Below are 25,742 nucleotides of genomic sequence, written 5' to 3'. Positions count from 1 at the left end.
AAAGCAAATCTCTCTCTCACACACCCACACCCCTTGCCTACCTTATGTCTCTCTCTCTCGTATTCTCTCTCTCTTTCTCTCTCTTGTCTTCTCTCTCTTTCTCTCACTTCCCCTCTCTCTCTCACTTCTTCTCTCTCTTTCTCTCTTGTCTCTTCTCTCTCTCGTCTTCTCTTTCTCACTTCTTCTCTCTTGTCTTCTCTCTCTTTCTCTCACTCGTCTTCTCTTTCTCTCTTGTCTCTTCTCTCTTTCTCTCACTCGTCTTCTCTTTCTCTCTTGTCTCTTCTCTCTCTCTCACTTCTTCCCTCTCTTTCTCTCTCTTGTCTTCTCTCTCGTCTTCTCTCTCTTTCTCTCGCTCTTCTTCTCTCTTGTCTTCTCTCTCTTTCTCACTTCTTCTCTCTTGTCTCTTCTCTCTTTCTCTCTTGTCTCTTCTCTCTTTCTCTCTCTCTCACTTCTTCTCTCTCTTTCTCTCACTCGTCTTCTCTTTCTCACTTCTTCTCTCTTGTCTCTTCTCTCTTTCTCTCACTCGTCTTCTCTTTCTCTCTTGTCTCTTCTCTCTCTCTCTTGTCTTCTCTCTCTTTCTCTCACTCATCTTCTCTTCTCTCACTTCTTCTCTCTCGTCTCTTCTCTCTCTCTCACTCACTCGTCTTCTCTTTCTCTCTCTCTCTTCTTCTCTCTCTTTCTCTCTCTCTGTTGTCTCTGTTCTCAGACAGAAACACAAGAGCAAAATTGAGTTTCAACAATCCTGTTTTTATACATAAGGAGGTGTATCTATATAACCAATATTTTCTATCATAAAAGCCTCTACTGGCTTTCAACACATCTCTCACACCCCTCCCTCTCTCTTACTCACACGCACACACCAATAATATATAAATTATTACAAGATGACACCATGATAAAAAATATACTTTATTTATTTTAGCTTATAAACAAGAAAATACATCTGAATAGCTAATTTGAACCTTATTTTTGCATTAAATCTTCATGTGTACTGTGATACTTCACAGTTTAAAAAAACAATGCTGCGCTTGCTCTGTTCCTTTGTTCTTCTTTCCCGCGTCTGTAACTTTTTCAATTTCAATAAAAAAAACTTGGCCTCCGCCCACCTCGACCACAGATTGTATAAACACAATATCCGACATTTTCATTAGCTAGACTAATCAGTGTAAACCTAGCTACGATATGTACCCATATGAGAGCTTATTTAAGCTGTTAAGTGAAAATAGAAACAGACTTTTAAAGATTGTCGCCCAAGCGTGTTCCGGCGGCTTCCCCTCATTAAAGTAACTTTCATATAATAATTATACATGTAAATGTTGATGTATATTTATGAAAAACCACATATAGACTCTGTAAAATGTAGAAATTCCTTGGACTTACGTTAGATGGCGATCGTGTGCCTGGAAGTACCGCGAAAAGACCGGAAACTGCATCAAGCCGGAAGTCGTTCGGGTCACGACGCCGGCAAAATCAGCGTTCGGGTCTGGGTTCCGGTACGTTATATAGATATTATTACTATTAATGAGGTACTGCCCAATACTTCTTCTGGGCTACTGTAGAAACATGGTGGTTCAACATGGCAGACTCCATGGAAGGCAACCCGCTGCACCAGTAACGTTAGATAAAAACGTCTCATTCTAACAAAAACAAAAACATATTCAGATGATTATACACTAATGAAAACATAATTATGAATATTACATATATTATTCATATATTAAATATATATATATATATGTAACCTGTTTAACAGACACCTGCACATGAATAACAGCCTGCATTATAGAGATGTGCAGATCGCAGTTAATCTGCAGCACTGAGATCGATCTGACAGCCGGGTTATTAAATTGATGATAACATTGTGATTGATAATGGATGGATTGAGGGTGGCTGAATTAGTGTGAGGTTTCTCCTCATTAAGCGAGACGGTGTGCGCATTTACGTACAAGGCACAGCAGCTTCATTGATTATTTAAATCGTTGACGCGATCTAATGTTAATAAATGTTATTTATTGTGGTTTTTTACACCTCCAGAAGTTCCCACACACAGTTCAGGTTCATGCAGGGAAATTGTTCAGAGTAAAACAGCCCTCCTCCTGATAAATCCTCTGTTTCCTCTGGAGAGTTTCTCTGTCAACAGTTTTTACATTTTGGTGTTTAATGATATTTGCTGCAGTGACATTACTGCGCCCGTGGAAACGTCCAAAATGACTGAAAGCTTCCTCTCTCATTATTACAGTAAATTAAGAAAACACTTAAAGCCTGCATCAATACAAGACAAAATAAATATAGAAATCACCTTTAACCTTGTGCTGCTCCGCAGAAGCGGCACAGGAATAACTTCTACTGGCTATTCATAGGTATGTTTTCATTAGTGTATAATATTAGAATTATTGTCTTTTTGTTACTTTAGAATGAGCTGTTTTTATCATGGATGTATAAAGAGAACTGGTTACAGTTTTGGCAATGCTACTTTTGTTCAAATATGTTTAATGTTTTGGTAAAAATGTTTTGAATTATAGTTCAGCTCGTGCCCAAACTTGAAACCGGCCATACTTCCAACACATTGTAAGTCTGCTTCAATTTGTTCTTTCTTTGAAAGCTGCTCATTGTTGCATAAAGCCAAAAAAGTCACTCCCTGCTGCAAAAAAATTACCCAGATGTATGTATGTACATGTACTGTAACCTTATATGTGAGTTACAATCCACCACTGTGTCTAACCTTGTGTGGGTGGGCACACCGGGTTGGTGGGCAATGCTTTAGCTACGAGCATATACTGTATATGTTAAATGTTAATAATCTTACAGTCATTGCAGAAAATATATGGCACTAGTGTTTAAGTATAAAACTGCCATAAATAATGTCCACCATACAGTCACACAGTCTGCCTGGTTGGGAGGTTTATTGGGGGATCAAGGGATAAGCTTTATGAATACACTGCTAAATACATCTCTAAAAGTCTCAGTAGAGCTCCCTTTTCACTTCCAGAGACACAGACTGAAGCACAGGACAGTGCAGCAAAACAGGTCTTGGACAGCCATGATGAACGACAAAAGCCACTGTCCAAGCCTGGACTATCTCTGGAGGTATAGTTTGCTGTCTTTAGCAAGACATTCATCCACACTAGCACCATGTTATACATGTTGATGGTTGTTTTTTAATTTTTTTTATTGGCATTTGTCATTTCTAAATGAGGATGATACATTTATTCTGCTTTTATTTTCAGAAAAAAAATGAACTTGAGAAACAGAGAAGGCATGTCCTGATCAATGAACACAACAGACTAACGTTTGCTGTGAAGGAAAAAGAAGCTAAGCTGAAAGAACTGCAGGAGTTTTTGGAAGCAAAGAACCTTGCACCTACAACTTACAATAGCGAAGACACATTAAAGCAGGTAAGGGTCCACCCAGGGACATTTAGGATGCATCCAAAGTCACCACCTCCCAAAACAACAGTAACATTAACTCCAGTATAAAATACTTAAATCTGCATTCATTGTCTTTTTCCCACTTGTGGGGCAGCATTTGACATATGAAATATCATGACACCTTTCACTCTACACATAACCATTTGATCCATCATTAAAGTTTAACTAGACTCCTAAATTGAGCTAGTTCCCTCCCTCCTTCCCCACATTTTTTTTTTTTAAATCCAGCAGAGAAAATCAAATAGAGGGGGTGTCTTTGTGGCTATGGAGTGTGTGATGCAGGAGGTAATGCCAACCTGTCTGACTACTGCTCAGTGAAGCAAGAGTACAGCTGCCAGTAGTCAGAGTTACCAGATCTAACCAGCCATGAGCAGCTGCTATCAGACTCTCTATGTCTGTGCTGGAAACACAGAGAGTCTGCTGGAGCTTTGTCAGTCACCAGAGGTCATTTGTAAATGTTTCTGTGTGGTACCTGTGTTGTAACATTAGCTAAAATATTCTAGAGGTTTTCCAATCCGGTTTTAAAACCGTGCACAGCACAGAATCAGCTCTCTTAAGAGTTTTTAATGATATCTTTTTAGCTACTGACTCTGGTGACTGTGTTATCCTTGTGCTTTTAGATTTAACTGCTGCATTTGACACAGTGGATCATGAAATACTGATCTCACGTTTGAAGCAGTGGGTGGGCATCAGGGGCATAGCACTGGAGTGGTTCAGGTCGTACTTGGCTGATCGAACTTTCTGTGTCAGCCTAGGTGACTCTGTATCCTCCTCTGCTCTTCTCTCGTGCGGGGTCCCACAGGGCTCAGTTCTTGGCCCTCTCCTTTTCTCTCTCTATTTGCTCCCACTTGGTTCCATACTTAGGAAGCACGGCTTTTCATTCCACTGTTATGCAGACGACAGTCAGATTTATGTGCCTCTTAAAAAGAAAAATGAATACTCTGTCAGACTGCTACTTAAGTGCCTTGACGACATAAAGGCCTGGATAACTTCTTAAATTTCAATGATAAAAAGACAGAAGTGATGGTTTTTGGTGGCACCACAGGGATCCCCCCTGTAGATCTGGGTTCCTTGGCCCAGTATATTAAACCTAGCATCACAAACCTAGGGGTTAAGGTGGACCCTGAGCTTAAGTTTGACAGTCAGATCAAGGCTGTTGTCAAATCAAGCTTTTTCCATTTGAGGCAGCTGGCCAAAATAAAGCCAATTCTATCAAGGCAGCACTTTGAGACGGTAATCCACGCCTTTGTTACCACTCGGCTGGATTACTGTAATGCACTATATGTGGGGGTTAGTGGGTCCTCCATCGCCCGTCTTCAGATGGTACAGAATGCTGCTGCACGTCTTTTAACTGGCACATGTAAACATGAGCACATTTCCCCCATTTTAGCCTCACTCCACTGGCTGCCTATTCAATTTAGGATCCATTTTAAAATTCTTTTATTTGCTTTTAAATCCCTAAATGGTCTTGCCCCGCCCTACCTCTCTGAGCTTCTACACCCCTATATACCCGTCCACCCCCTCAGGTCAGATGATTAGCTGCTCCTGAGTGTGCCTAAAACTAAGCGGAAGCTCAGAGGGGACCGTGCCTTTGCTGTGTCTGCTCCTAAATTATGGAATGATCTGCCTCTGCACATTAAACAGGCCTCTTCTCTGTCTGTTTTTAAAACCAGTCTTAAAACCCATCTATTCTCTGTGGCCTTTGACACCTAGTAAGATGTCGACTTTATTTACTTGATTTATTTATTTTTTTGTATTTTTTTTTTGTATTTTTTGATTGCTTGTTATTGCATGGTTATTATTTTTATTTATGTCTTTTCATTTTATTGTTGTATTATATGTTATTTTGCGCCTCATGTGAGCTGTTATGTCTTTTATTTATGATGTCTTATTTATTCTCCTGTACAGCACTTTGGTCAACTTTGGTTGTTTTAAAGTGCTTAACAAATAAAGTTGGATTGGATTGGAAACTAGCGGCTCAGAGAAGTGTAAGGCTATGGCTACGTTTGTGATGAAGCTGCCACCACATACATCACCTGCTTCCAGATCAGCCAATAGAGAAATTCTATCACAATAGCTGGGTTTCAACCAGTAGAGGGAGGTCACTGCATATTTATAGCACAATATGTAGAATTCAAATACTTTGCACTAAAATGTCAACATTTGGACCTGAATCAATCAACACACTAATAAATGCAGAATCAGCAGAAAAAGGGTGTTTTCAGGGTTTGCATCAACTATAATGTACACAATATGAAGAGGTTACTCATGTAATTAACTAATCTCACCTGTCAAGTGTCAAATGCATTTTTTGACATACCTGCGCGGGCACCTGTCCAGGCCCACACTCACACATTTATGTTCCCATACCAACAAATCACTGAGGTCAGGACTGATTTGTCAATGGATCTGTAAAATAGCACCAGAATCAGCTTTCTGCCAGCATTAACAATACTTTTTGTTGACCTTTCAAAGTGCAATTTCTTCAGTTAAAGTGCCAAAGTACCCTTAGTTCTTCACAGTGGTATTCCTTTCTGACACACTAGATGCCAGTTAAAGGACATTTGGAAAAAGATGGGGCATATTATGCAGTAAAATAAATTCTGCCCACTGTGGAACCCCTTGAACTGTTGACCTCCTAGTTTGTCTGAAAAAAAAAATGGGCCAGCTACTCATATCTCTGGGAACATCAGCTCTAGTGTCAATTCTTACTTCATGGACAAGGACAGCTAATGCTGAATGCGTTCATTCACATTTCAAGTTTAAGCATATATTATCCTACTATGGCATCATTAATCACAGGCCATAACCTTTTTCTTTATTTTCTGATGTTAGCGTATAAGACAACTGGAGAACAACCTTGACAAGATGAAGATAAAGATCATAGAGGCGAGGAAAATCCAGACTGTCTATCAGCACATTCGTGAGCACCTGCAGGAGGTGAGCTGTGCTGTTTTACATACACTCAACCACTATATGACTTTATTAATACTGATGCTTTATCAATACATACTGATTGACCATTATTTTTTACTTTTGGCAGATGTCTCAAAATTCTATTGTTGCTCAAGTACACTAAACTGAAATAAGATTGCATTAGAGTTAACAGGAATAAAAAATACATGTAAATTATCTCAACTATCATTCAGAATTCAGAGTAAAAAAATTTTACATGACTGAAGGAAAAATGTTTCACCCCGTCATTCATGGAAAATACAAGAAACAAATGAGCTTGGTTGCAGTACAATGCATTTTTTGCAGCTGCTGCAGTGTCACACCTGTTACAGTTAACATTTATGCATGTTAATTGTATTTTTGCTGTATTTTTAATCATTTGCAGAAATGAACCAACACACCAAAGTGTTTAAACCTGTCAATACACTAGGGGCTGTTAACAAGCTGCTAACTTTCAGTTTAGCCCTCCGAAAACTTGAATGAGAATAAAATGATTTAATCATACTCTCTTCTAGACTTTCCAGATGTTATCAGACTGAATTGATCAGTCGGGGACGGCTGTGGTGCAGACGCAGAGTGGGTCGTCCCCTAGTACTAATGTTGTGCATCGGTGCGTGAATGTGTATGAATGCGTTAGTTTCTGTTGGTGGACTTTGCCATCACTGGGTGAATGTGTGTGAAAGGGTGAATGTGGCACGTAGTGTAAAAGAGCTTTGAGTGGTTGGAAGACTAGTCTATACAAGTACAGGTCCATTTACCATTTACCATCAAATTCTCATAGTAAAATGAGGGATTTTGCCAGGGTGTTGATGTTCAATCACACTTATTCACAGTTTTACAGCCACTTTGTGCCAGTGAGTGTCATGTGACAGACGCTATTGCTGTAATTACACTATTTGGCCACTTTGTCAAATTAACTTTAAAGCTTGGTGCTCTTCCCGAGGGCTTGGCTGTGGGGCTTGCTATCTTAAGACATGCAGGGGCTACGTCTGCATGATTAGCTGGAAGCTGAGAATGAAAACAATTATGTCCAATATATTATCATGAAAACTACTGATGATATAATATAAAATAACTTTTCATAATAATGGATTGAATTGGAATCATGTCTTTAATTATTTCAAATAATGATATATTTTTTTCAATTTACTCACAGAATTATTTCATAATGTCTATTTATTTAAAGCTGCAGATCTGTTGTTCTTGTAGTTTACAAGAATCAGAGAGCCCAAACAAAAACAAAGCCAGCATTGACGACCTGGGAATGAGACTCTGCAATCATCTATCTTCAAGCCCAAAGCTTTCTTTCCATTCCAGGCCTGGTGGATTCTTGCAGATCCAATTAGAAGCCTTACGATCACAGCTTATCTGTCTCATGTACTACTGTCAGGATATAGTGAAAGGAAATTACCTACTGCTGCTTTAATATTCGACACTTTGGGGTTCCAGAAAACCAAACTCAAATAATCTAGTGTTGTAAAATGAAACAATTCCCCTTCATTAGGAAACCAGAGAGACTGAAAGGAAAGTTAGCTAAATGTATGACATGAATTTGCGGAAAAAAGTAGTTTTTCCATAAAGCTGTAATGTATTGTACAGCCATCAGTAGTCTCCACCCCCATAAACACATCACATGAGATGCTAGCCCTTCTAGCCACATGAAAAGCAGTAGCCCATGAAAACAAGCAGCAATGCAACCTATACAGAACCACTTTCTCATTCAGTGTATGTTTTGTATTTAATGTTGTCAGGAGGTCTGTCGTATGTCCAAGGACCTAGACCAGACGGAGCTTGCAGTTGCCCTTGGAGAGGCAGAGGTGGACCAAGCAAGCAAGCAGGTTGAGTCAGCAGCTGCTGCTGCACACAGCATAATGGTAAGACTTCACCACAGACCTAGTTTAGCATGACTACAGCAGGAAGGTCTGATGTGGGTTTCAGACTGGTGTATGGAGGCTTAGAGGAGGCTTTCATAAATCATAGATTTCCTTTTCAGTATCATCACAAAGTTTGTTTTTTTGGATGTGTGTGGCTGTGTATTGCAATGAATAGCCTCTTGCTGACACCTGTTGTCAGGAATACCACATTGCAGTAGAGACCCAACAGTCTGATGCCTCTTTGAATCAAGTTTTCACCATTATTTACCTTTAATCCCATAATCCAGCTAACATGCTTCTTACGACTGATGTTAAAAGAAAAGACACATTTGCTGTTTAACACATCAAATTTTAGATTAAAACTCCCCCAAAACATATCAAGTAATTATTTGTGCCCATGTCCCAAAGCTTATGTAGGAAAACCTCTGGCCAATTACAAAGAAGAATTTGAGAATAATGTACAAAGTCCTTACTGCAGCACCCCGGGTTTGATTCCAACCTGCAGCCCTTTAACTGCATGTCATCCCCTCTCTCTATCTCTCTCTCTCTCCCCCTTTTTCCTGACAGCTGCCACAGTAGTATCTAAAGGCAATAAAAGCCCAAAAAAGAATCTTATATCATAAATTAGCCAACAGAATATTACCAGTAAACTATCATTATAAAAAGTATTCCAACAACATGGAGTGTGTTAATGTAGAAAAAAACACTGTTAATTGTATTTTACACAATAAAGCTGCAGTAGGTAACTTTTGTGAAAAATAAATTTTTGTCATATTTGCTGCAACTTTGACTATATCCTGGAAGTAGTACATGATACAGATAATCTGTGAATTGATTCCTCTGGCTACTCCTAGTGCTCTTAATGTCATTTGGTTGTTTTTGTTCAGGCCCAGTGAATTTTTGCAATCAGAGCGAGGAAAGCTAGTTGATTGTTGAGTCTTATTCCCATTCGACAAATGCCAACGCTGGGAATGAGATTCAACAATCACCTGTCTTCATGTCACCAACCTGAAGTGTTCTTCTACCTTTCTTGACTCTGATTGGTTGTTTTCATCCAGGCCCAGTGAATTCTTGCAAATAAGTGGCACTAGGAGAAGCCAGATGAAGATGCATTAAACATACTTAATATACATACTAATAGAAGCTAATGTAAAGCATGTTATATAAATAAGGAAAAACAGCAATAGAAAGCGAAATTGAAACTGTCATAATTATACCACATGAGGAGTTACTAGTCCTTTGCACAAATAAACAGTTGTACATTTACCATAAAAGTGGAATTTGGAAATATGGTTAATTGCTTAATTAAGTTTCTTCTTGTTTCTTTTAAAGACAAAAAGTTTTTGACGTGAGTGGGAACCGACTAATTATTCATTACCTGCAGCTTTTAATATCATAGACCTCTATATAAACACAATATAACAGTAAGATAACAGTTACAATATCACATGAATATTTATAAAAAAATAATGGTCACAATGTTAAAATAATAACACTACTTAACTGGCAGTAGTCCTACCTGGCAGTAGTCTTACCCAATGTTAAAATAATAACTGTAATATGTAGCTTCTTTTTAGACTTTTAATACAGTAATAAAAATAATGCAAATGCATACGTAAGAACATGAAATAACCATAAAACACACGTTGGTTTCTGATTGGAGTGACTGCTGAAAGAACAGATAAAGCACCAGGATTAATCAGACCTGGCTGCTGTCAGACTAGGCTACGTGCACAGAATAAATCTCCATGGGTAAAGTATGCGGCACTGCTTTCATGAAACCGAGTTCAATTCAATTCAATTTTATCTGTATAGCGCCAATTCATAACAGAAGTTATCTCAGGACACTTTTCAAATAGAGCAGGTCTAGACCGAACTCCTTAGAACATTTACAGAGACCCAACAGTACCACCATGAGCAAGCACTTGGCGATGGGGGCAAGGAAAAACTGCCTGTTAAAAGGCAGAAACCTAGGACAGATCCTTCGGCTCTAGGTGGGTGGTCGTCTGCCTCGAGTTGAGGCTAAACTAAGCCAAAATCCTGGCTTAATCTGCTATCTAGGTTTTGTGAAACAGCCCCTGGTCCCGGGTGGAAAACAAAAAGAATTAATGATGCAACATTCAAAGGGAGAGAAGCAAACATTCAGACTACACATGAGTAGAAAACAACAACAAACAAAACAAGGTACAGACATGTAATGTAATACGCAGGACAACTGCACAATTTCATATAAAAATACATATTAACATATATTAACATAATTAAATAGAAGTAGTGTAAACAAGTCTAAAGTGAAAAAGTCATTGGGCGGTTGTGGCTAAGAGGGTAGAGTAGGTCGTCCACCAATAGAAGGTTGGTGGTTCAATCACCGGCTCCTCCTGCTGCATGTCGAAGTGTCCTTGAGCAAGATACTGAACCCCAAACTGCTCCCATTGCTGTACCAGTGTGTGAGTGTGGCATTGACATGTACATGTTTTGGAAAAACAACCTATGACCCCTGTTAACTGTTTGTGTTCTGTCAAGCTGTCAACAAGCAGTGATGTTTTCGATGCTCTAAATGGCTCAAATAAAACCAGTTCTCTGCTTCAAGTCTTTCAAAGATTAAAATGGCATTGTCTTTGTTTTCAGGGCACGATGGTCCAGACAGAATGTGAGACAATGGGAAGGAAAAGAGAAATGGACAGTGAGCTGTGGGAGCTGAGTGCAGAGGAAAAGGAGCTAAAAAGGAAGATGGAAACACTCTGGCGTCGTAGCCTATCAGTACAGAGCCAGCAGAAAGAGCGGGTAAAAAAGGAGCTAATCTAAGAATAATCTGAGTCAATTTGTAAATAAGTGATTGATAAAAGTTTGTGGTTGTCTTTTTTCACATGCAGGACATTGAAGAAGCACAGTCAACTTTTGTCAAAGGTATTGCAAGAAAGAGCTTGTTTCATTCAGCTGCCTCACTGTAGTCATGCTGTGCTGTGTGTAGATGCAATCCCTAAACACCACTGGTCTTATTACTATCAACCTGCCATAGTCCTGTGTTAATATAGTTTTGTATTTATTAATAGTTTAGTTTTATTAGGGCTCGAGCACTGACCAGTGCAAAAGCCCTATTGTATTGTATTCTGTCTGTCTCTCTCTCTGTCTCTCTCTCTGTCTCTCTCTCTCTCATCCCAACTGGTCGAGGCAGACGACCACCCACCTAGAGCCGAAGGATCTGTCCTAGGTTTCTGCCTCTTAACAGGGAGTTTTCCTTGCCCTTGTCGCCAAGTGCTTGCTCATGGTGGTACTGTTGGGTCTCTGTAAATGTTATAAGGAGTTCGGTCTGAACCTGATCTATTTGAAAAGTGTCCTGAGATAACTTCTGTTATGAATTGGCGCTATCCAAATAAAATTGAATTGAATTGAATTGAATTGAAAATCAGCCTTTGTGTTTCAAAATTCAGTCGTGGCGAAGGCTAACCTATTGTCTTGGTCCTGTACATGAGAGTCGCAAAATAGCTTAGCCCCCAAAACACTTAAGACCGACATGTACGAAAATTGGCACGCATGTGTATCATGGTTGGACAAGTAAAAAAGCCTCTTGGACCCATAACCCAAACAACAGGAAGTCGGCCATTTTGAATTTCGTGGTCATTTTCGGCGATTTGCACTCCTCCTAGGGAATTTATTGGATCAACTTTAAATTTAATCAGTGCAATCTAAAGACATTTATGATTAAAAGTTGTTAACTTTATGACATTCCGTTGAATGGAGTGCCCGTGGTGTGGCGTCCAATTTCGACGATTCACCATGAAAAAGGAAGTTATCATAACGTCAGTTCAGTCAAACAACTCACGTTTGAAATGTTTATTACAGCAGTATAGCATATTTAGATATGGCGTCTAGGTTCCGACCCCGCAGATATGTTTACATAGAGATATTGGGGAGTGATGCGCAAATACCTTAACCCCTAGCTGGAGCCTACTGGTGGATGCTGGGGTGGTGGTGGGGCTTACATCGCAGCAGGCAGCTTTAATTTAATTTGTAATTTTTGTTTTTTTAAACACAACAGAGAAAAATAATGGAAAATGAAAATAATACAGGGATAGTAGGTAAATGAGCTAAATAAATGACATGATGGTACACGCCATCTTGTACAGTAGTTGGCGGTATTCTCCTTAACGTTGTATGCAATTTGCCATTAAATTCAGAGAAGATGTCATACAGACATCCCAGTTCACCAAATTGTTTTTGTTGACTAAAAGTTTGCAAAATTAAGAACTTTATAATTTTTGTGTCAATAAATAAATAAGTAAATAAGTAATTAAATAAAAATCAGTACAATAGTAGTATCCTTCCATCAGTGTAACAGAGCAATATCAGCTCTGCACTCAGCTCTGTTTAATGCTATAATAAACTACAATACTGTAAGCGATATAAGTTATGTAATCAAGTGGTTAAAGTGTTTATGTGCTCTGTGTGCCTCCGCAGATTATCAGCATCATGACATCTGTGGTGCTTCCCAGTCGGACATGAAGCTGGTAGAAGATATGGAGGCTCTGATAGAGGCTCTAGGCTGCGCTGACGTGCAGGTACTCAGTATAGCTCATATTTAGATGCATTATTAATGAAGCAGTTTTAGCGCACAAGTTCCCCTGAAATGCTGTACATGCTTCAAATACACAAATAGAACAGCAAGGTCATAAATAGAAACAAATAGAAAAGAGGTAAAACTATGAACTAATGCTATATTCCAGTTTAGTGTTGAACAAAGCTAAAGTAACTCCAGAACCCTCTGTGGCTTCCAACTGAACTCCATCTTTATATAATAAGCCACTGTGGGAAATGCATTGGGTTATTTCCCCGGAGTTATATGACTCATTTGTCTGATCAGTGCCACTGTGTTTCATTGTGGTAACAAGTTATACCTCAACCTCAGTGGCTGTAGACAGCTAAGATTTCTATGTCCAACCGTCTTATACATTTGTACAATTGTGTCCATTACACAGCGCTGTGATCAAGTATTACTTGAGGAGATTTTTGTCTTTTCACAGCTAAAATTATGTTTTTATAAATTTGTATATATTTGGCACAGAATGTTTTTTATTTAATATTTGCTCACTTGCACTTAATTAAATTCTTCATAACAAATGATATGATTCATCTCTTTTATAAGTTTCCTTTGAGGTACAGTAGGTTATTTTTAGACAAATATTTCTTTATTATATTTGCTGAAAATGTCACTGTATCCTGACAGAAGAACATGAGACAAAAAATCGGTGAAAAAATCAGGTTCCTCTGGCTCCACATAGTGCTCCTAATGGTATTTTTGTTTCCTCAGATCTGATTGGTTGTTTTAATTCAGGCCTGGTGGATTCTTGCAAATCCCATAAGAGCTAGACTACATTGTCATCTCCATAACAATCGTTCCCTGTACTTTTGTTCTAACTGCCAGATTTTCAGGTTTTTTTGTAGCTGGATATAATTAGTAGTGTCCTAAAATATAAAATTTAGGATAGTGATAGCGAGTCACTCGCTACAGTTGCACTGTACTGATGAAATTATGAAAACTCTCAATGAAACGAGGGGGTTAAGAATTTGGAGCTGTAGGGGTTACACTACTATTTAATTAGAAAGGTAATTAATCAGATCAATTAATCAGTGATTAATAATACACTCGTAAATGGGGCACCACCTCCGTTGTTTAGCTACTGGAGTAATCCGGAGGAAATTATTCCACAGATCTAATCAAATCAATTTCAAATCAATTTATTAAATTTCAAAATCTATATTTAATCTCATATTTCTGAAGTAGTGATTTCTTTTACACGATTCATCGATTTCTCCGCATCAAATCAAACCTGCACCGACAAGGACATACGGTTATATATGTTTATTAACTAAATTAATGAAGAGTAAATAGCATGAAATGATAATGTAAACAAATAACAACAAATAACAGAATTATTAACATTGGGTGATTCAGGAGCGATGGTGGATTTTGCGATACGGCAGTAAATTTAAAATATTACGGGAGTAACTTTTAAAACTACGAGGCCCTAATCGAAAATTCTTCTAAGCTTAAACTATGGGAATCAAAGCTCACAGACAGACACCAACTCTTGGGAAGTGTGTGGGACCCCGGCAGTGTATGTGGGTTTCAGCCTACTTTGTTGTAGAGATGGAGGGACTTCAGAATCTTTCTCCTCCGGCTGGTACTGCTCGGCTGCTGTTCAGAATCACAGGTCCAAGAACGTGTCGTCACCGATACCAATTAGCGCTCCAGTCTAAGGCCCAGCGCGGCTTGGCGCTTTGAGTGCGTTGGAGGCAGATAGTCTGGAGGATAATGTCTTTGTCCGGCTGAAACGTTTATACGTCTCCTTGAGCGGTCAACCACTGTGATGTCCTCCTGGCTTGTGATAAATGTCTTAAGAAAAGTTCCTCAGAGTGGTTGGTCTTCGGCTTTGATTATGAACTAATCCAACTTCTTGTCTAAAATAACTGTAGGACGAAACGCTGGCCTTGCGAATCCTCTGTAGTCACTAAGTCCAAAAATTAAAATAAATTCACTTTCTGTGAATCAGGCGACAATACTTGAAAAGATATATAAACTAAAAAAATCGTATAAAAGAATTAACTTTGTTTGTGTCTTGAGCCTTCAAAATAAAAGTACTAAAAGTACTTCAGCACCACAAACTATTACGTGAGGAAAAACTCAACACGTGTCTCAAACGAAGTAAAATAAAGTACGGAAATTGAAAGTAGAACGAGAGTAAATAACGAATGGATCCAAAATAGATTTAAGAAGAGAGTTTTGGAAGTGTAACGTAAGAAGTGAGTGGGAGTGACCGGAGTCTATATTATATATATTTTAGTCTGGAGGCGTATCCGGAAAGGCTAATCGCGTCACTTCCTTTAGCGATATTCCGATATTCGTAACTTACTTCTATCGTGTTTTAAAGTTTCGAAATCATAATTCACCATTCACAGAACCCACCATGACTTAATACATAGTTTACATGTTTTAACATAACATAACCGAAATTACTTGATGTAAAAATAAAAGCAGAACCAGTTAAAATGTCACAAACATGCATATGAAGCAACACTAATGGATTGTACATATTTCATATAGTGTTAGCTTAATTCTTGTTATAAAATTATGTGTCAGGCATTTACCATTTGGAATAATACACAATTATAAAACAAAATCAGTTTTGAAGATACCTTACGCTATACCAGAATCTTACCAAAAGGTGGCACTGTGGCTCCATCAAACATTCAGACATTTTACACATGATTTTGTAACTTAGTCCAATCTGAAGACAGAAACATCAGACAAACATTACATTTGCGACCTTCTCATGCTGGATGGCAATCTGTTAATTTTGAGAAGATGAAATTTTACCATAATACTCCAACAGAACTAAATCTATATCCGTGCAACTGTTGTTACTGCTTCCTAGATTGGAATGGCCACTATCAAAAGAAAACATCGTAATTCACACTGTAGAGGAAGGGGTGTCAGAATGCCAGATGTGGATTCCAGAGGAGTTTCTCTCTGGAGGTGATGCAATTTAGATCAAAGGAGATGCAAACACATTCCATGTCCATTCCATAGGGATTTATAACTAAAAAGGCATTTAAATCATCACACATCTCTTGTAAGAAAACAACGGTTTCCAGAACCTAAGTGTGAAGTGTCGTTCTGATCTATGGAGGAGTCAGTGTTCTGTTGAAGAGGATAAAACAAATTGACACCTAGAGATACCATCTGTGAATCTGAAAAGAACCAGGCTCTCGGTGCAGGAGACTGTCGGCACCACAGTCTCACCTCCCCTCCTGGGTCAAAAAGGTCAAAGGGAAAAAAGCCTTGAAAACTCTCCTGGTGGAACATAATCAAAATAATATGATGATTGTTGAATTAAGAGACAGATAAAGCGTCTCTCGTAGAAAAAGACGAGGACAAGGTCCTACAGAGCCATGCATGGCTACATGGATACATTTTAATGCTTGTGTGTAACAAATTGATGTGATCCTTTTGTTTGTCCAAAACTGCCATTTCGAGCAGCTGACTTTCAATGAGCCGATTGGCTGTTGAAACAAGTATCTTTAGGTAGATTTCTGTAAAATTCTTCACAGCAAGCCAAGCTCATTATTATTATATTGTGTCAACACCTTCTCATCCTAGGTCACCAAATACCGATGCTGTTTTGTCACACTCATCGTCGTCTCATACAAAAGCACAAGGTGACCTTTGGTGTCTGTATGAGACGCCCTTTTAACACGTGGTTAACGTTGGGAAACGGTTGCAGTTTTGTTAGATTTGGGCAACAAAACTACTTGGTTAGGTTTAGGAAAAAAACATAATTACTGGAAAATAAGTCATGTGAGGCATGTCACATGAAAGTCTTGTGTTGTTGATCAGTATGACTCCAAGTGTCCAATGCCAGGAAGTGATGCAATGCCTTGTATCCAAAAAAACTAGTGCTGTCAGTTAAACGCGTTAATAGCGGCGTTAACGCAAACCCATTTTAACGGCGTCAATTTTTTTATCACGAGATTAACGTTTGTTTAACTTTGTCGTTTTTTTCACATGCTGTTGCAACAAGTAACATTAGAAAAACTACAACACCACACCGGATCTAGCTAGACCGGAAACAAAACAACAGGCACGCCGCACACACTTGTTTAAGAGTAGTAGACGTTACATTTTGAGTGGATGGCGAGCGCGGACACCGAAATGGATGCCAATAATATTCTGAATGGAAAGTTTACTTTTAAAAAGTTGCCAAATGGTTCCATTGAGAAGACCAAAGTGATTCTGTGATTTTTGTCGTTGTGAACTGAGCTATCATCGCAGCACGTCCAGTCTGAAATACCACTTGATGGCCAAGCACACAGCTGATGCAAATTCTCCGCCCCTCGTCAAAGCCAGGCGACAATGGATGATTTTTCTATAAAAACAACATTTGCACAAAGCAAGCTGATCCACTTTTCCATGTTGATAAGAGCATTAAAATTAGAAAAAATAATGGGACAAAAAGAAATCAAGGGACATTAAGAATAGATAAAAATGTGCGATTAATTGTGATTAATTGTGAGTTAACTATGACATTAATGCGATTAATCGCAATTAAATATTTTAATCGTTTGACAGCACTAAAAAAAACCTTGTAGACACATAGCATTACACTACGTCACCTGACGTGGGTGGCTTACACTGAAGTTAGATGCAGCCCACTGCCTCTCAAACAGACACTAAGGAGTACTTGTGCGTCTGTCTTGAGACTCCAAGGAGTGTGACAAAACATCAGTATTTAATGCCCTGGGGCAGACTGATTATGTGACCAGAGAGCCTGATTAAACCACTGTTTTTCTGGCTGTATGGTGTCTGCCTGTCTCCATAGGATCTAGTTAACAAGGTAGTGTCACAACGAGCCACCAAGGAGCAGCTCCTCATTGAGGTAACGCAGTATAAAGAACTAATCAGGCAAGAAGCCGAAACCCTGGCTGATCTGGAGGTCCAATACACCGAACTGAAGTTCAGTGAGAAACCTGCAACTACACGGTACTGTCATTGAAGCTCTGCTACACAGCTGTTATCCACTGTTGAAACATTATATTGAAGTGTCATATTGAGTATTATAGTCAACCTTGTCACTAATTGTAAATATCACAATATATGTTAGTTGAAGAGTCAAAATGTGGCTCTCAGATGGTCACCTACTATACTTTAAATCAGACTTTAATTTAGTACACCACTTTCATTCAAAAACAATCTAACTTAACTAGAGCTCAAACAATTAGGTGAATTACTAAATTGATCGATATATGTAGATACATTTAAAATGAATCCGTTTTGAAAATGGAGTAATTGTTAATGCTTGGTTTGTCTACGTGGAAAAGACAACCAAACTTTAAAGATGGTTAAAAGATAAGTGACACATAGTCGGATGGGCTAAGTAAACGGTCAGCTGATGCGCTATGAGGGCAGGGATCATTGGAAATGCAGTTTAAAATTTAGACAGTTTTAAAAAATGTGCCACGTGAAAAAAAAATTGTTTTTGGAAATGTTTTAAAAACCTTATGTTTAATCTGAATATAATACTTAAAGTATATATACTTTTAGACCTAATACTAGGATAGGTTACTTTAACTCTATAAGCAATAATTATGGATAGGTAAGACATAGCATCTTTAGTCATACAACCCAGTCTGCTCTAGATGCTGGTCTTGTCAAATGCTGTGAGACATCAATGTGGACCACCGCATCTGTCTTTTAACTCACTTGGCAGGTAGAAGTTTAATGCCCCTGGCTGTGTGGAGGGGTTATTAATGAGGGTGATGATTATTTGAAAGCATCTCTGTGCTAGCAGCTCTGATAAGGCTGCTTGTGGCTGAATTGAAGATTTATCAGTCTGGCACAGCGAGGACAACATCCTTTTGTGGGTTGATTGGGCCTGATTGATGTCTTTGCTGATTTCTCCTGAGATTTTTTCACAATCCCCTCTCCCAGCACCTCAGGCCATTCTCACAGTGTTTCACAGTGACATATTCAATATTTGTTCCGCTTGTTACACTCATCACTTAATCTTCTTAAATAGATGGCACAGGGACAGTTTGTGCTGAAGAACTGTGAGACAGCTTCAAATGGGGCCATTAAAAGTTGAATCATATACTGCTCACTGTGGCATTTTAATACCGTGTTTTGCTTTTATTACATAAGGAGAGAGGGGCTGTCTCAAAAAACCTCCATCTGTTTATCTCAAGGTTTGACAAGCTGAAGGAACAATTGCAGGCATGGCTGAATCAGGAAGTGGACCGTGTTCAACGACTGCAGGCTGAGCTGAAGCAGTCTCAGGATCTGTTGGACAGTGTTGAGTTCGGGGTCAACAACTTCTACTTCAGGATGAGCTGTGTAGCCTTGGAGGTCTGGACCAAAAACTGTCTTCTCTAAACTTTCTCCTTCAAAAATTGCTTCAGGATGGACCATATTTGTGTTTACTACTGTCAGTAAGGGACAGACTCAGATTCTTCCGAGTCTGTCTTAAAGCTGTATTAATAATAACTTAAAGCTGCAGTAGGTAAGTTGTATAAAAATAACTTTTTTCATATTTGCTGAAACTTTTAGTATATCCTGACAGTAAAAAATGTTCCTCTGGTTCCTCTGTAGCACTCCTAATGGCATCCACAAGAATCCACTGGGCTTGAACGAAAGCAACTAGAGCCAAGAAAGATAATTGATGAGTGTAATCCCCAGGGATACGGATGCTTTGGAACCCTGGGAATGAGAGTCAACAATCAACTATCTCAGTGCACCTAACTCAGAGCCTTTCTATATCTTTCTCAGCTCTGATTGGTTGTTTTGTCCAGGCCCAGTTGATTCTTGCAAATGCCATTAGAAGCGCTAGAAGGAGCCAGAGGGACCAGATTTACCCCACAGATTATGTCTCATGTACTACTGTCATGGCACAGTGAGAATTCCAGCAAGTTATTTTTATAAAAGTTACCTACAGCAGCTTTTATACCATGCAAACATGCCATATGTACCTTGAAAAAGTCAAAGCTTGTTGCTTAGCTTTTTCCTCTCCATACTGGCGGTGAAGCAATGCCTTCATTGTGCGGCTATAGTGTTACAAGCCCAAAGCTGTGCCCCAGATCAATACTACATAGTAAATACATTACTTACTAAATGTCATGGTGTATAGTGTATACTGTTTTAGCAATTACAAGAAAATCAACATATACACATGAAATACATAGTACAAATACAATACAAACTGCGATTTTCAAATGCCACGTTTTAATGTCTTTATAATTAATACTTACATTTTTGTTTAAGATCATCCACAATCTTGGTATGAGGAGGCCTTTGTGCATTGCACTGTGGGAGAATAAATTAATGGATGTGTTGTGTCTGATTAGATAATGCTGGAGTCTACATCCATACTAACAGCTCTGTGAGGCTGTAAATCATGTAAATGCTAGCATCAGTATGCTAACATATTCACAGTAATGATGCTAACATGCTGCTGTTTAGCAGATATAATGTTTACCATGTTTCACTATCTTAGTATCATGTCAGCTTGTTTTGGATGAATTGCCAAAATCGTCATACAAACATTGGTGGTTCCCAGAATATAGATTCTACTGATTTGGTTGATCCTCTTACCTTTCTTCTAAGGCAACCAGCAGGTTTACATTTTTGGCTTTTGGATTTTAAATATTTTGACAACTCTGATTGACGACTGATTGTCGAGAAATCAGGCACACACTTTTGGAATGATCGATATGACGTATTCACCAAAACTTTCACTCCTCTTCAGGAGCTGCCCAGTGCATTCAGTACTGACAGCTTAGACAAACTAAGGGATATCAGCGCCCGTCTACCAACATTACAACAAAGAGCATTAGAGAAGGAACCTGAGATTAGCGGCCTGGACCAAGATAAGGTGCTACAATTCACCAATACTTTAAATTTTCTTTCACTGTGGGTCTGACTAAAGCTATTTTCACAGGACCAGACAGGTTGATGTGTTTAATCTATTATTTTGTGTTGACGTTATAGCTTTCTAAACATTGGTGCTTTATCATTGATATTAATAGTTATGTATCTGAGCTACCAATACACAGATTTTGTATAGCTTCTTAAAATCTTTAAATTTTACTATTTTCTTTATCAGTTACCACTAATTAATTTAATGTAACTATATATATACTATATATGTATAGTGAAAGTTTCAGCAAAGATTACCTACTGCAGCTTTAAACCAGAGTTACATGAGAAGATTGATCTACAGTATTTATAAAATAATGTTTTTGGCATGTTCTCAAATGTGTCTGTTAATTTGTACGTATCTGTCCAATCAGTTGTTCATAAGATTTATGTTTTCTTCTTGTAGCTTATAATGTTGCAATTCTTGTTGAGCTGTGATCTTGAGTCTGTTGTATCGGGTTAATGTGTTAACCCTCATAACCTTTGCCCCCTGCCTCTTTCTTCCTTAGGTTTATGATTTGTTGGAAGAGCTTAACATGATGGAGTTGAAGAACAACAAGAGACCAACCACCCCTATAGGTGAGTCTTACAGAACCGGATGCATCCAAGTATGGACTGAAGAATTGAGGCAAACAACATACTGGACTAAAATAGTGGAATGGGTTAGGGCACTGAGGCTTGTGCATTTTGTCCTTAAAAAAGATACAAAACTGTGTTTCTCCGCTTTGAATCTCCTCTAACCTGCCTGATAGACTTCTGGCTTGCTGCCACAAAGTTGATCTGTGCTGCTTGACTCGAGCAGGTTGCGGTTCTGTCAAAAATAGATCAGATGCATATTCAAGTATATAATCCATTTATTCTACATGGAGCAGAGTGGAGAGACACTTCTGGGATGCACTGCAGCTCTCCTGGTGGAATTTCAAAAAAATATTTAAAGAGCAGCCATACAGGTTAAACAAGTACACTACCTGGTGGAAAAGTCAAAGTGTGCAGAGTTTATGTAAGCTTTTAGGAAGCTAGGATGCTTGTGGAATAAAAATGTCCTATACTGCAAGCAAGTTAGGATAGGAACATTGTCTTACCAACTTTAGCTTTTGTTATATATAAAATATTTCTTAGATCCAGTGTGTAACATTTAGGAGGATCTATTGTTGTTGTGTTTTCGTTACATTAGAACTACAGAGGAAGCAGGTCCTCTTCCACAGAATCCGCCATGTTGAACCACCAATTCAATTCAATTCAATTCAATTTTATTTGTATAGCGCCAATTCATAACAGAAGTTACCTCAGGACACTTTTCAAATAGAGCAGGTCTAGACCGAACTCTTTAAAACATTAATTACAGAGACCCAACAGTACCACCATGAGCAAGCACTTGGCGACAAGGGCAAGGAAAAACTGCCTGTTAAAAGGCAGAAACCTAGGACAGATCCTCCGGCTCTAGGTGGGTGGTCGTCTGTCTCGACCAGTTGGGGTGAGAGAGAGAGAGAGAGACAGAGAGACAGACAAACAGACGCACAGCAACAACAGTATTGGCAATGGCAATCTAGCAGGACCATGGCAGGAGGCTCCACCAGGATCGACAGTAGTACACGTTTCTACAGTAGCCCAGAAGGGACAAAATAAACACTGGCTCTAGATAGGGCCTTTTGTGTTTATCACAAGTTTCACCATAGTTCCGCCTACACCAGTGGTAGGCAACCTGCAGCTCTTCAGCCCCTCTCCTGTGGCTCCCTTTGACCTACAGTGATTCTTACATTCTCCATTCTTTGATCATGTTTGAAATCATATACTTGTACTACTATACTATATAGTTTCAACTGTATAGTATGTGAATTTTGTGTATGCTAGAAATGCCCAGATTGTATGGTAGATTAGCAAGACTTTCTGAGTATACAAACTCAACTGCCCCAAAATGCATTGCATGTCTTCTGACTGTTCAATGGCGGACTGTGAGGCAGATGGTTTTATACTATTTTTGCGCATTTTTTCTCCACAAAATTCACATTTGAGAATATTTGAATCAAGAAATCAACCATGTACATTGTGAATATCTGTGTGTTTGAGGTGCTCAAATTTTTTCAGAGTAGAGAATCTCCAGAAGAACCAACAGGGGTAGCTAGCCAAATGGTGAATTTAAATTATTGCGGTAATCGTGATGATCGTGAATATCTTCATGTCTTGACTTGAAAAAGCTATCTAGCTCTGCAGCATACAGATTTCCTCATTTATTTTGAACAAGGGGGAAAGGGGGGGCCCGCGTTTTTGTCATTCCAAAATCCTAATCCTGTTACCATGGCAGAAGGCTCAGCCTGCCCATTGAAACAGTATATAAAATAATAAGATTCCAAAATAAAGAGCAGGGAGATGTGGTGTCTGTGTGATGCAATAAATATGTTTCTTAACTAAATGTAAAGGGATTCCAGTATGTGCCATTTTCAAAGTATATTTTCCTCATTATTGTGCTATATCATGTATCACCAAGATAATCAAGACATATGCTCCCATGCCTAGTCTTGACCAAGAATCTGCCTTCCTTTCTCAAAACCCATCTTACAGGCACTCCCCAGCTTAGTGATGATGAAGAAGAGTGCTCTCCATCCCGTGAGGAGATCAAACGACGCAGCATTAGACTGATTGATTCCAGGCAGAACAGGAGGTCCGCGAGGAAAGCCTGCAAGAAGTAGTAGAGGGACAGACCACACAGTGGGTAGAATCAGGCTTATGAAATAAACAAGATAACAGGAGTTTATTTTGTATGCCTCAGTTAGTTTCATTTAACTAACCTCTTGAATATACAGTGGGTACGGAAAGTATTCAGACCCCTTTAAAGTTTTCACTCTTTGTTTCTTTGCAGCCATTTGCTAAAATCAAAAAAGTTCATTTTATTTCTCATTAATGTACACTCAGCACCCCATCTTGACAGAAAAAAAACAGAAATGTAGAATTTTTTGCAAATTTATTAAAAAATCAAAACTGAAATATCACATGGTCATAAGCATTCAGACCCTTTGCTCAGTATTGAGTAGAAGGACCCTTTTTAGCTAGTACAGCCATGAGTCTTCTTGGGAATGATGCAACAAGTTTTTCACACCTGGATTTGGGGATCCTCTGCCATGCTTCCTTGCAGATCCTCTCCAGTTCTGTCAGGTTGGATGGTGAACGTGAAGGTGGTGAAGCCATTTTCAGGTCTCTCCAGAGATGCTCAATTGGGTTTAGGTCAGGGCTCTGGCTGGGCCAGTCAAGAATGGTCACAGAGTTGTTCCAAAGCCACTCCTTTGTTATTTTAGCCGTGTGCTTAGGCTCATTGTCTTGTTGGAAGGTGAACCTTCGGCCCAGTCTGAGGTCCTGAGCACTCTGGAAAAGGTTTTCTTCCAGGATATCTCTGTACTTGGCCGCATTCATCTTTCCTTCAATTGCAACCAGTCGTCCTGACCTTGCAGCTGAAAAACATCCCCATAGCATGATGCTGCCACCACCATATTTCACTGTTGGGATTGTATTGGGCAGGTGATGAGCAGTGCCTGGTTTTCTCCACACATACCGCTTAGAATTGGAGCTCAGCCACAGTGATTTTTGGGTTCTTCTTTACCTCCCTCCCCAAGGCTCTTCTCCCACGATTGCTCAGTTTGGCTGGACGGCCAGGTCTAGGAAGAGTTCTGGTCGTCCCAAACATCTTCCATTTAAGGATTATGGAGGCCACTGTGCTCTTAGGAACCTTGAGTGCTGCAGAAATTCTTTTGTAACCTTGGCCAGATCTGTGCCTTGCCACAATTCTGTCTCTGAGCTCCTTGGGCAGTTCCTTCGACCTCATGATTCTCATTTGCTCTGACATGCACTGTGAGCTGTAAGGTCTTATATAGACAGGTGTGTGCCTTTCCTAATCAAGTCCAATCAGTTTAATTAAACACAGCTAGACTCCAATGAAGGAGCAGGACCATCTCAAGGAGGATCAGAAGAAATGGACAGCATGTGAGTTAAATATGAGTGTCACAGCAAAGGGTCTGAATACTTATGACCGTGTGATATTTCAGTTTTTCTTTTTTAATAAATTTGCAAAAATTTCTACATTTCTGTTTTTTTCTGTCAAGATGGGGTGCTGAGTGTACATTAATGAGAAATAAAATGAACTTTTTTGATTTTAGCAAATGGCTGCAATGAACCAAAGAGTGAAAAATTTAAAGGGGTCTGAATACTTTCCGTACCCACTGTATGTGAATTATTTCACTTTACAGTTTTAACAGTTAAAGCCCCTCAGTGAACATACGTGTATTCTGTACGTAAAGCACCCTTAAGTGTAAAATTAAAAATTGTAGAGCATCTCTTGAACCACAGGGAGGGAGCATTGTGCAACTAATTTAAGACAACAGACTCAGATGTTGAAGCTGGTGTTTCAGTTTTTCACTGGATTGAATCCCAGCTTAGGTGAAAGTGAGTCTGGCAAGGAGAAAGTCTGCCTACATGAAAATGAACATATTATACGCTAATCAGATCTCATCTGGGCCCATCTAGACAAAAAGGCAGACCTTCCACCGAAGTACTGACAAGGAGTTGGAACATGTGATTTAGCACTACAGTATTTTACGACCTAGAATGCAATCAAAAAAAGAATACACCATACATTAAGCAGCACAGTAATTTATCAGTGAATTTAAATAATTTTAAAATGATTCCTATTAAATAATGCTGTCAAACAGAGACTGGTTCTCATCAAATTATTAGAATTATACAATAGCACTAAGAAAGAAATGTACAATGAATGCAGAAGTCAGTATTTAAAATTATGTAAATAAGGAATGACTTTTGAAAACTTCCCTGTTGTTTATTGGCTATGCTATATACCATGTTTTATTCAAGACATCCACCCCACATTTCTCTTCTATCAAGTTCACAGTCTGACTTACACAGTCACCATAGATGCTGTCCGTTGGCATGGTTACACATAACTAAATATACCAACCATTCACCCAAAGCACTATTGCATGCTGACCTATGATTACAGCCTGATGAGGGACTTAA

The 25,742-nt window shown here is 39.0% G+C and overlaps 1 protein-coding gene across 4 annotated transcripts in view; it reads left to right on the top strand.

Moving 5' to 3' along the window:
• The first annotated feature begins 1,270 nt into the window (after positions 1-1,270).
• The window catches only part of LOC127375926 (coiled-coil domain-containing protein 183-like), a 74,457-nt gene continuing 49,985 nt past the window's right edge, over positions 1,271-25,742 (top strand). The window contains exons 1-14 of one of the 4 annotated variants that reach the window (XM_051422354.1): positions 1,271-1,493; positions 2,523-2,568; positions 2,990-3,087; positions 3,228-3,395; positions 6,264-6,368; positions 8,135-8,257; positions 10,886-11,041; positions 11,131-11,164; positions 12,716-12,816; positions 17,635-17,795; positions 18,998-19,157; positions 20,554-20,679; positions 21,233-21,302; positions 23,283-23,429. In XM_051422354.1, coding sequence (XP_051278314.1) covers positions 6,297-6,368; positions 8,135-8,257; positions 10,886-11,041; positions 11,131-11,164; positions 12,716-12,816; positions 17,635-17,795; positions 18,998-19,157; positions 20,554-20,679; positions 21,233-21,302; positions 23,283-23,410 — 1,131 coding nt within the window. In that variant the 5' untranslated portion in view covers positions 1,271-1,493; positions 2,523-2,568; positions 2,990-3,087; positions 3,228-3,395; positions 6,264-6,296 and the 3' untranslated portion in view covers positions 23,411-23,429. Of the gene's footprint in view, positions 1,494-2,522; positions 2,569-2,989; positions 3,088-3,227; positions 3,396-6,263; positions 6,369-8,134; positions 8,258-10,885; positions 11,042-11,130; positions 11,165-12,715; positions 12,817-17,634; positions 17,796-18,997; positions 19,158-20,553; positions 20,680-21,232; positions 22,168-23,282; positions 23,546-25,742 lie in introns of those variants that run through there. The other 3 variants (XM_051422353.1, XR_007887462.1, XM_051422352.1) reach the window with 3 other exon arrangements.

The sequence above is a fragment of the Dicentrarchus labrax genome, unplaced genomic scaffold, assembly GCF_905237075.1.
Source record: "Dicentrarchus labrax unplaced genomic scaffold, dlabrax2021, whole genome shotgun sequence".
Lineage (NCBI taxonomy): Eukaryota > Metazoa > Chordata > Actinopteri > Moronidae > Dicentrarchus > Dicentrarchus labrax.
Note: the sequence above shows the minus strand (reverse complement) of the source record. Positions and strands in the feature narration are given on the sequence as shown.